This window comes from Oscarella lobularis, chromosome 17 (assembly GCF_947507565.1).
Source record: "Oscarella lobularis chromosome 17, ooOscLobu1.1, whole genome shotgun sequence".
Classification (NCBI taxonomy): domain Eukaryota; kingdom Metazoa; phylum Porifera; class Homoscleromorpha; order Homosclerophorida; family Oscarellidae; genus Oscarella; species Oscarella lobularis.
In genome coordinates, this window is record NC_089191.1 from 801,582 (window position 1) to 813,235 (window position 11,654).

The window sequence follows — 11,654 nt, forward strand, 5'->3', positions numbered from 1 at the left end:
CAATTTGTCCTTGGAAATTTTATCCTGGGACAATTTGTCCTGGGGACAATTTGTCCTGGGACAATTTGTCCTGGGACAATTTTTCTTGGGGGAATTTGTCCTGGGACAATTTGTCCTGGGACAAATTGTCATGGGACAATTTGTCCTGGGGACAATTTGTCCTGGGGTCAATTTGTCCTGGGACAATTTGTCCTAGGATAATTTGCCCTTGGGACAATTTGTCCTTGGGACAATGTCCTGGGACAATTTGTCCTGGGACAATTTGTCCTGGGACAATTTGTCCTGATACAGTTTGTCCTGGGACAATTTGTCCTGGGACAATTTGTCCTGGGACAATTTGTCCTGGGACAATTTGTCCTGGGGACAATTTGTCCTGGGACAATTTGTCCTTGGGACAATTTGTCCTGGGGACAATTTGTCCCCGGGACAAATTGTCCTGGCACAATTTGTCCCGGGACAATTTGTCCTGGGACAATTTGTCCTGGGACAATTTTTCCTGGGGACAATTTGTCCTTCGGACAATTTGTCCTGGGGACAATTTGTCCTGGGACAATTTGTCCTGGGGACAGTTTGTCCTGGCACAATTTGTCCTGGGACAATTTGTCCTGGGGACAATTTTTCCTGGGACAATTTGTCCTGGGACAATTTGTCCTGGGACAATTTGTCCTGGGACAATTTGTCCTGGGACAATTTGTCCTGGGACAATTTGTCCTGGGGACAATTTTTCCTGGGGACAATTTGTCCCCAGGACAATTTGTCCAAGGGCAATTTTTCCTTCTACAATTGTTCCTTGAAATTAATTCAGAATAAATTCTGTATTAATGCAGAATAAATTCCGCATTTATTCTGTATTAATTCAGAATTAATTCTGCATTTATTCGGAATTAATTCTGCATTAATTGAGAATAAATTCTGCACTATTTCAGAATATATTCTCCATTAATCTAGAATAATTTCTGCATTAATTCAGAATAAATTCTGAATTAATTGAGAATAAATTCCGCATTTATTCTGCAATAATTGAGAATAAATTCTGCATTAATTCAGAATTTTGTTTGCATAAATTCAGAATAAATTTTGCAATAATTCAGAATAAATTCCGCATTTATTCTGCATTAATTTAGAATTTATTTTCATTTATTCAGAATTAATTCAGCAATAATTCAGAATAAATTCTGCATTAATTCGGAATTAATTCTTAATTAATGCAGAATTTATTCTGAATTAATGCAGAATTTATTCTGAATTAATGCAGATTTTATTCTTAATTAATGCTGAATTTTATTCTGAATTAATGCAGAATAAATTCTTCATTAATTCTTCATTAATTCTACATTAATTCAGTATAAATTCTGAATTAATTCAGAATAAATTCTGAATTTATTCAGAATAAAGCCTGCATTAAGTCAGAATAAATTCTGTGTTTATTCAGAGAATGTGAGATTTTTTCGCGATGTTTTAGCGCGCGTTACACTCGAAAAGCCCTGCTGGTCTTTCGTCTCCTGTGCATCGCTTAGCGAGCGAGTTTGAGGTTCTTGATCGACTTCTTGTCGTGTTCCGTCACGTTCTGAACGGTTATTGCTAAGTTTTTCGTCGTCATGGCGTTTCGGGGTGTACGAGCGATCTTTTAGAACGATCGCCGACGTATCGTCGACTCACGACGGAGCGCCTGTCGTTTTCTTCACCTTACATACGATCATGGATGCTTCATGGCAGCGTAGCTCTCGTAAAGAATATAGAATGTTGAAAAGAAAGCTGAAGCACCTTGTCTACGTAAGTTCACGATCTTTTATTCTGCATTAATTCAGAATTAATTCTGTATTTAATCAGAATTAATTCTGCATTAATTCAGAATTAATTCTGCATTTATTCAGAATTAATTCTGCATTTATTCACAATATGTCCTGGGACAATTTGTCCTGGGACAATTTTTCCTGGGGACAATTTGTCCTGGGGACAATTTGTCCCCAGGACAAATTGTCCTGGGACAATTTGTCCTGGGACAATTTGTCCTGGGGACAATTTGTCCTGGGGACAATTTGTCGTGGGGACAATTTGTCGTGGGGACAATTTGTCCTGGGGACAATTTGTCCTGGGGACAATTTGTCCTGGGACAATTTGTCCTGGGACAATTTGTCCTGGGACAATTTGTCCTGGGACAATTTGCCCTGGGGACAATTTGTCCTGGGGACAATTTGTCCTGGGGACAATTTGTCCTGGGGACAATTTGTCCTGGGACTATTTGTCCTGGGACAATTTGTCCTGGGGACAATTTGTTCTTGGACAATTTGTCCTGGGGACAATTTGTCCTGGGACAATTTGTCCTGGGACAATTTGTCCTGGGACAATTTGTCCTGGGACAATTTGTCCTGGGACAATTTGTCCTTGGGACAATTTGTCCTAGAAGAATTTGTCCTTGGACAATTTGTCCTGGGGACAATTTGTCCTGGGGACAATTTGTCCCCAGGACAAATTGTCCTGGCACAATTTGTCCTGAGACAATTTGTCCTGGGACAATTTGTCCTGCGACAATTTGTCCTGGGGACAATTTGTCCTGGGGACAATTTGTCCTGGGACAATTTGTCCTGGGACAATTTGTCCTGGGACAATTTGTCCTTGGGACAATTTGTCCTGGGGACAATTTGTCCTAGAAGAATTTGTCCTTGGACAATTTGTCCTGGGGACAATTTGTCCTGACCTTCAACAGAAAACACATTGAGTACCTACAACAGAAAACACATTCAGTACCTTCAACAGAAAACACATTCAGTACCTTCAACAGAAAACACATTGAGTACCTAAAACAGAAAACACATTCAGTACCTTCAACAGAAAACACATTCAGTACCTTCAACAGAAAACATATTGAGTACCTAAAACAGAAAACATATTGAGTACCTACAACAGAAAACACATTGAGTACCTTCAACAGAAAACACATTGAGTACCTACAACAGAATACACATTCAGTACCTTCAACAGAAAACACATTCAGTACCTTCAACAGAATACACATTCAGTACCTTCAACAGAAAACACATTGAGTACCTACAACAGAAAACATATTGAGTAACTTCAACAGAAAACACACTCAGTACCTACAACAGAAAACACATTGAGTAACTTCAACTTGTGCTTCCTTTGGTCAAATGTGCTCCCTTTTGTCAAATTTTGCTTGTGCTTTCTTTGGTCAAACGTATACTTCTGCATGCATCCTTTTTTTGGCTCGGATGCATATATTTAAAAATGTCTTTTGTCTATTTCTTCATTTCTTCATTTCTTTTTCTTTTTAGGTATTTGGGTGAAGTTGTGAATAGGAGGGGTGAGCGATGGGAGGTGCAATTCAAAGGCTCCGGCAAAACGCCTTATTCTCGAACGGCAGACGGACGTAAAGTCCTCCGATCGAGCATCAGGGAGTTCTTATGCAGTGAGGTGAGGTGAAATATCATCATTTATACACCAGAGTAGCAAAACAGATGTTTCTCCTTAGGCAATACATAATTTAGGAATTCCTACTACGCGAGGTAAATATATAAATATTATCAGTATTTAATATAGACGTTTATGGATTCAAGCTGGTGCCTGCGTGACGTCAGATACCATGATCCCCAGAGACATAAACTATACAGTGAATCCCATAGAGGAAAGGGTGACTATAGTGACTCGAATAGCCCCGTCGTTTATACGGTAAAAATGACGTCAAATCCCCCGCCGCGGTCTCCCTACATAAAATGTCTCAGATTTGGATCGTTTAAGATATTCAAAACGCGCGATCCGCTAACGGGTCGTTCGGGGCCCAGCGTCGGTCGAAAAGACATCCTAGTATACATAATGTATGGTACTCAGTGCTCACGTGATTGACTGCGATCGTCATGTCGGACGAAACTAAACAATCGGACGACAACGCGGCTTCCGAGCCTTCGCCAAGCGCACAGGAAGCCGAGCCGCAATGGAAGGATCTCGACAAAGGTCCAATCTGGGTATTAGAACCATCGCAGCCGTTCCGCATAGCGATGGGAGACAAACCACCGAGTTCGCTTCCACCGCGAACCGTCGATCAGCTCTTCCGCTCGGCGGTGAAGCGCGGCCCCGAATCGATGGCTCTCGCCGTCAAGCGAGACGGCGGCTGGAAGAGATGGACGTGGCAACAATATTACAATGACACGAAGCGCGTCGCAAAAGCGTTCATCAAAGTGGCCTCGCGCTTCTCGAGGTGTAGATATGTTCTATTACGTCGTTTTTTAGCTCGGTTTGGAGCCGTTTCACGGCGTCGGCATATTGGGATTCAATTCGCCCGAATGGTTCATGTCGCTCGTCGGCGGGATCCTCGCCGGGGGGCTTGGCACGGGAATTTACACGACGAATTCTCCGGACGCGTGTCGTCACATTTTGGAGGACTCCAAGGCGAATATCGTCGTCGTGGAAAACGATAAGCAAATGCAGAAGATTTTGCCCGTGCATGCGAGAATTCCATCACGCGTCTTTTGTGTGTTTTGACGTCATAATTTTTATAGATGAAATCGGAGCTTTCTCATTTGAAGGCTATTGTTCAGTATACGGGGGAATTGAGTGAAAAGCCAGACGACAGTGTTTTGACTGTAACTATTTCATATATTTATGACTAGTTTGTTTAATTAATCATTATGTAGTGGAACGAATTGCTTGAATGGGGCAAAGATGTATCAGACGACGAACTTCAGAAGAGACTCGATGCTCAAAAGCCAAACAACTGCTGTTCTCTTGTTTACACTGTAAATAGAATAATCTTAATTGATTAATTAATTAATTAATTAATACCTTTTCTTCTTTTTTTTAATTAGTCTGGAACTACTGGTCTTCCCAAGGGAGTCATGCTAAGTCACGATAGTGTAAGGAAATGGCTTAGGTTTATAGTTTTTATTTGTAGAAAAGTTTTTAGATCACGTGGACCCCCATTGCTGGCATTTCGACTGTGAGAAAGGACGAGCAGGCGGAGAGATGCGTCAGCTATTTGCCACTCAGCCACGTCGCAGCTCAGGCAAATCAATATATAAATAAACAAATGAAATTAAATCGTTTCAACTCTAATAATGAAGATGATGGACGTCTATTTGCCAATGCACGTCATTGCAGAGACATGGTTCGCCCAACCAGATGCCCTGAAAGTAAGCGATGCAAATCACGTGCTAATCTCTGTCTTTGCAACAGTGCACCTCCCTAGGGATCTCTGGGAACAACTCTCAAGGAAGTCAGACCAACGTATTTTCTTGGAGTCCCAAGGTAAAGAAATAGTTAACACGGCGGGGTTCTGTCCACATGGGTCGATGGGTCAGCCCCAACCCTCACTCCATACTACTAAAACGTTATAATGGCTCGTCGCTTGCAATAATTACTGCAGAAGAGTTTTTGAGCTTCTAGCGGTCAAACGACGAGTCTCTAGACTTTTTCCTCCAAAGGGGGACCCTTCGCCCAATCCACGAATATAAACGTCCTATACCAAACGTTCAGACTTCATAGGCAAAGGAACTGCCCGTTACAGTTTACCGCCACATTTAGCATGTAAAACTCAGTTTTCCAACTCTTTTAAAATTACTGCAGCAGAATCGGCCCGTCGCTCGCATTAGTTACTGCCAAAGCTTGAAAAATTGCGAGTAAAGCCACTTCTATTGAATCTGAAGAACGACATTTTTGTGCGTTGGGAGACCAAGAACGGCGATATTTTTGGTCCTTTTTCACGCAATTCAATCGTTTCTTCCACTAGTTGAAGTTAAATTGCGATTCTAAAGCGTTTCGATCGCGTCAATTCGACGGGATCGTTCGTTTTAGGCGAGAAAACCGCGATGCGATCGGAAAATCGCGCTATTTTGGTGCTTTCGACGCGATTCGGCCGTTTCTCTTCGTAGTCTAGTAGATTGTTTGGTTATAGAACTTTTTTGATTCATGGGATCTTGCAATCTTTAGGTTTGGCCGAGAAAATCGCGAAAAAAACTAACCACCATCCTCCCCGCCGCCGCCCCCGCCCACCACACCCATCTTAGCATATTTCACTGGGCACCGGCGCGCTGCGCCGGTGCCAAGTGAAATATGCTAAGATCCTAACTAATATAGAACTACGTTCGTGAACGTCGAACGCGCAGGTCGTAGAAGAACCGCAGTTCGTAGAAAATCGATACTTTTGTTGGAAATTTCGAGATTTCTCGAAGCTAGTCGTTCCAACATCGATCTTCGTAGGTGTCGAGGGACTAAGCGTGCCTAGAAAAGTCATTAGAGCGGCCGATCTCGTACTAGCGGTAAACTAGATGTTAGAAGAACGACATTTTTGTGCGTGGGAGACCAAGAATGGCGATATTTTGGTTCTATTTCACGCGATTCAATCGTTTCTTCCACTTGTTGAAGTTAAAATGCAATTCTAAAGCGTTTCGATCGCGTCGATTCGACGGATCGTTCGTTTTAGGCGAGAAAACCGCGATGCGATCGGAAAATCGCGCTATTTTGGTGCTTTCGACCCGAATCGGTCATTTCTCTGTCTAGTCTAGTAGATTGTTGGGTTATAGAACTTTTTTGATTCATGGGATCTTGCAATCTTTAGGTTTGGCCGAGAAAATCGCGAAAAAAACTAACCACCATCCTCCCCGCCGCCGCCCCCGCCCACCACACCCATCTTAGCATATTTCACTGGGCACCGGCGCGCTGCGCCGGTGCCAAGTGAAATATGCTAAGATCCTAACTAATATAGAACTGCGTTCGTGAACGTCGAACGCGCAGGTCGTAGAAGAACCGCAGTTCGTAGAAAATCGATACTTTTGTTGGAAATTTCGAGATTTCTCGAAGCTAGTCGTTCCAACATCGATCTTCGTAGGTGTCGAGGGGCTAAGCGTGTCTAGAAAAGCCATTAGACTTCCGATCTCGTACTAGCGGTGAACTAGATGTTAGAAGAACGACATTTTGTGCGTGGGAGACCAAGAATGGCGATATTTTGGTCCTTTTTCACGCGATTCAGTCGTTTGTTTCACTTGTTGAAGTGAAATTGCGATTCTAAAGCGTTTCGATCGCGTCACTTCGACAGGATCGTTCGTTTTAGGCGAGAAAACCGCAATGGGATCGGAAAATCGCGCTATTTTGGTGCTTTCGACCCGAATCGGTCATTTCTCTGTCTAGTCTAGTAGATTGTTGGGTTATAGAACTTTTTTGATTCATGGGGTCTTCCAATCTTTAGGTTTGGCCGAGAAAATCGCGAAAAAAACTAACCACCATCCTCCCCGCCGCCGCCCCCGCCCACCACACCCATCTTAGCATATTTCACTGGGCACCGGCGCGCTGCGCCGGTGCCAAGTGAAATATGCTAAGATCCTAACTAATATAGAACTACGTTCGTGAACGTCGAACGCGCAGGTCGTAGAAGAACCGCAGTTCGTAGAAAATCGATACTTTTGTTGGAAATTTCGAGATTTCTCGAAGCTAGTCGTCCCAACATCGATCTTCGTAGGTGTCGAGGGACTAAGCGTGCCTAGAAAAGTCATTAGAGCGGCCGATCTCGTACTAGCGGTAAACTAGATGTTAGAAGAACGACATTTTTGTGCGTGGGAGACCAAGAATGGCGATATTTTGGTTCTATTTCACGCGATTCAATCGTTTCTTCCACTTGTTGAAGTTAAAATGCAATTCTAAAGCGTTTCGATCGCGTCGATTCGACGGATCGTTCGTTTTAGGCGAGAAAACCGCGATGCGATCGGAAAATCGCGCTATTTTGGTGCTTTCGACCCGATTCGGCCGTTTCTCTTCCTAGTCTAGTAGATTGTTGGGTTATAGAACTTTTTTGATTCATGGGATCTTGCAATCTTTAGGTTTGGCCGAGAAAATCGCGAAAAAAACTAACCACCATCCTCCCCGCCGCCGCCCCCGCCCACCACACCCATCTTAGCATATTTCACTGGGCACCGGCGCGCTGCGCCGGTGCCAAGTGAAATATGCTAAGATCCTAACTAATATAGAACTGCGTTCGTGAACGTCGAACGCGCAGTTCGTAGAAAATTGATGCTTTTGTTCGAAATTTCGAGATTTCTCGAAGCTAGTCGTTCCAACATCGATCTTCGTAGGTGTCGAGGGACTAAGCTTGCCTAGAAAAGCCATTAGAACGGCGATTTCGGACTATCAGTAAACTGGGTGTGAGAAGCAGCCCGCCTGGGTCTGCATGGGTCGGCCCCTACCCTCACTCGCCGTAGCTTGCAATAATTACAGCCGGATACATCGTATAAAACTAATTTAAGCAATTTTTAAAATGGTTCAAGACAATTTTCCAAGGGAAGATTTTAAAATTAGGACCATTTTAATTAAAATTGCGCATTATGTCCAGACCTTCTTCCTACACTGAAAAAATACTCGGCAGAACCCTGATTGATTGCTAAACTAAAGCTTGGTAACTTTTTCTTGGGGTATCCCACATGTGAAAAAATTCTCAGCAGAACCCTGCAAGTTACGCGTATTTCTATAGAGTTTGGGAGAAAATAGCTGAGCGCTACGCTATTGTTTCTTCGTCCTTCGGCGCATTCAAATCGAGACTCGTTGGCTGGGCGAGAAGAAAAGCTCTCGAAGGAAATCTGAGCAAAGAGAAAGGGTGAGCATAGAACCTTGGCCACACGCTTTGTCTAAGGAGAGAATTTGACAGGGAATCGACTCCATTCGGTTACTGGATTGCCAATAGCGTTCTCCTCAAAAGAGTCAGTGCAACTATTTAATAAATAATTTTAATTAATGCTCTTTTATTCTAAACGAGGTCCGGGAGGAATTTGGGCTCGATTGTTGCAATTACTGCTTCACCGGCGCCGCGCCAATTTCCGCGGAGACGACGGAATTTTTCCTTAGCGTCGGTCTGCCTCTGCTTGATATTTACGGCATGAGCGAGTCAAGCGGACCCGGTACGATGTCCGGTGTTGACATGAAAAAATTCGGAAGCTGCGGACGCCCGTTTTATGGCTGTGAAATGAAATTGCATAATCCGGACGATGAGGGAAATGGAGAGGCAAAGAAATCAATAATTATAATTGAATTGGCAGTAATTGATGGCGTATTCTTTAGCTTTGCTTTAGAGGTAGACACGTTTTTATGGGGTATCTTGGCCTGGAGGACAAGACAAAGGAGGCCTTGGACGATGAAGGATGGCTGCATACGGGAGACATTGGAACAAAAGATGAGGTTAGAAAAAAATATAATTTTTTTCAATAATAAATATTAATACTTAGGATGGGTATTATTTTATAACTGGAAGAGTCAAAGGTATGGGAATAGATGAGGTTATCCCTTGGGGGTGAGAATATGTTGGATTTAGAACTTATTGTTACTTCGGGCGGAGAGAACATTCCTCCCGTTTTGATTGAGAGTGCAATTAAGGCCGAGTTGCCTATAATTAGCAACGTAATGGTCGTTGGAGATAAGAAGAAATTTTTGAGCTGCATATTGACTCTCAAAGTATTTCGATCAGAAAATAAATAGTGTTGGCGTTTCAGTTTAATTAATTTCAGGTGAACGTTGATTTTGATACGGGAGAACCGACTGATAATTTGTCAGCAATAGCGCTGAAGGAATGCGAATCGGTTGGGAGCACTTCGAAACGAGTTTCTGAAGTCATTGGAGGCGGCGATCCCAAAATATTGGAAATGATTGAAAAGGGAATCAAGAGAGCGAACGATAAGGCCATATCAAATGCCCAAAAAGTAGCAGGAATATTACTGAATAGTAGGGGTTGTCTAAACGTTATATTTCTCAGGTTCAGAAGTGGAGTCTTCTGGCCAAGGATTTCTCCATACCAGGAGGAGAACTAGGCATGCCTGAAAAGTCAATTTTATTATTAAATAAATAATGTATTTGATTAGGCCCGACTTTGAAATTGAAGCGAAAGGTTGTGTCTGAAAAATACCAGGAAACGATCGACAGAATGTATGAGATATAAGAGGGGGAGAGGGGTCCCACGCGTTCACACTAACAAACTCATTTTATTGTCTTTCTTTTTTCTTTGCATGTATTACACGTTCGTTTTCGTTCTACGTAGTATGAAGGCGGAGAGCAATCTCAAGCAATCGTTATTGATACTAATAGCGTTTTCTTCCGAGTGCTGAATAAGCGGCATTGGGCCACGAATCCACACGCGATTCCACACGGACACTTGATCCAAATCGAGAGTGTGTAATTGATAAACGGAAAACGTGAACAATTTCCCATTCGTTATTATAGACTGACACAGCGCCGGTGTCTCCATTTGAGGCGGAATTTCAATACGTTTATCCTTGTTTCGCTGCTCAGCGATTCGATTGGCTAGAGTCTGAGCCGATAGAAGAGCGAATTGAGATAGAACCGCGTGGGCGACGAGTTGTTCGTTGCTATTACTGCTACGCTGATCCGCGAGGATCTGCGTGTGAGCGTGACTTCGCTTGGACCCAGGCCTATATCCAGGGAAAACGCGCAGGTGATCCACTGAACGTTGATACAATTGTAGATCGGTTGGCTGATAATTTTCGCGCGCTTCCGTTTTTACGTCAGGGACGTTGGTTACCATGGTGAGAGGCAAAGCGGATCGGATGAGAAAATCAGGTGATCCACGAAAAATGTAATTTTCGCCATTTTTTCGCCAATAACTTTGTATAGACGGCTTCATTGAAACGTGCGAGAAGAGAGGAGTTGGGTTATCAGCACGCGCCCAAATTGACGTTAGCAACGTGAATAGTAGCCCGGATACGTTTTCCGCGCGACGAATATTGTCGTGCAGCGTTTCGTCGTCTTCGTCGCTGGGGACGTACGAAGAGGCGTCGTATTCGGGTGGAAGGCCTTCCTCGAGGACTGTATTCGTAAGCCAGAGTGATTTCAAATCGCATTTCGGTATTTGAGACGTCGGATGAACGAAATAACACTTTCGCCATTTCGTCGTGGATCCCAGCGGATGGGGCAACTTCTTCGGCTCGACGTGATGGTAGCCGAAGCTTCGTCGCACCAAACGCCTACCGAAAAAGAAACGTTTCGACGAAAAAGCCATCTACTGAAATCCGGGCTCTTAGCCTTACGTTCACCGTAATACACGCCTACAAAAAGCACAATGGGTGAGAATTCGTTCTATCTCCTTTGGAGAGTTCTTCTTCTACTATTTCGTAGCTACGTCGTCGAGCACGTCGTTTATTTTGTCGGTTCTTCTTGCTGTGATCACGTTCGCGTGCATGCAAATCTACCGAGGACCCCTGAGCTCGAATCAGGGCATGACCATACTCGGAGGCTTCGTCGGATCTATCCTCTTCATTTTATTGATAACCGTAAGCGTGGGTCGCGGTGTTTTGATCTGGGGGCCCCTTTTGAGGAACGCGTTCTTTTCGACAAGGCCGTGGGAAACTTAGAAACGATGGCATTCGGACGCGAATATTCGACGGGACTTTTTCCCGAAGTCATTTCGTGTCTTCTCCTCTCTACGCTCGTCTCCGGCTTCGCGATTCATCGCGTCTGCGCGACTGTTTGCCTTCTCTTCTCCATCGGTCACATTTACGTCATGAATCGTCTATCGGCATCCAAATACGGGCCGGCGCCGGGATCCGCTCAACTCGTAGCGACGAAGCCGAAAAGAAAAAACTAGCAACTCATTTTTTTCTTTTCAATGTATTGATACCGTGTGTTTAAAATATATGGCACGTGGCATCGCG

General features: G+C 43.7%; 3 protein-coding genes across 3 annotated transcripts; 2 read left to right on the top strand and 1 right to left on the bottom strand.

Moving 5' to 3' along the window:
• Positions 1–3,786: 3,786 nt before the first annotated feature.
• LOC136197335 (long-chain-fatty-acid--CoA ligase ACSBG2-like) lies at positions 3,787–10,068 on the top strand. Its single transcript, XM_065987073.1, has 17 exons — positions 3,787–4,193; positions 4,246–4,455; positions 4,515–4,598; positions 4,650–4,751; positions 4,821–4,868; positions 4,919–5,017; positions 5,076–5,144; positions 5,201–5,259; positions 8,471–8,593; positions 8,645–8,696; positions 8,753–8,998; positions 9,055–9,171; positions 9,219–9,252; positions 9,305–9,444; positions 9,498–9,689; positions 9,743–9,797; positions 9,849–10,068. Exons 1-17 carry the CDS (start codon positions 3,873–3,875, stop codon positions 9,923–9,925), a joined length of 2,028 nt encoding a protein of 675 aa, XP_065843145.1. The 5' UTR covers positions 3,787–3,872; the 3' UTR covers positions 9,926–10,068.
• Positions 9,807–11,583, bottom strand: LOC136197338 (large ribosomal subunit protein mL37-like). Its single transcript, XM_065987076.1, has one exon. The coding sequence runs from the start codon at positions 11,000–11,002 to the stop codon at positions 9,998–10,000; it is 1,005 nt and encodes a 334-aa protein (XP_065843148.1). The 5' UTR covers positions 11,003–11,583; the 3' UTR covers positions 9,807–9,997.
• Positions 10,998–11,654, top strand: LOC136197344 (protein KRTCAP2 homolog). Its single transcript, XM_065987082.1, has 3 exons — positions 10,998–11,066; positions 11,119–11,273; positions 11,339–11,654. The coding sequence occupies exons 1-3, from the start codon at positions 11,063–11,065 to the stop codon at positions 11,585–11,587; spliced, it is 408 nt and encodes a 135-aa protein (XP_065843154.1). The 5' UTR covers positions 10,998–11,062; the 3' UTR covers positions 11,588–11,654.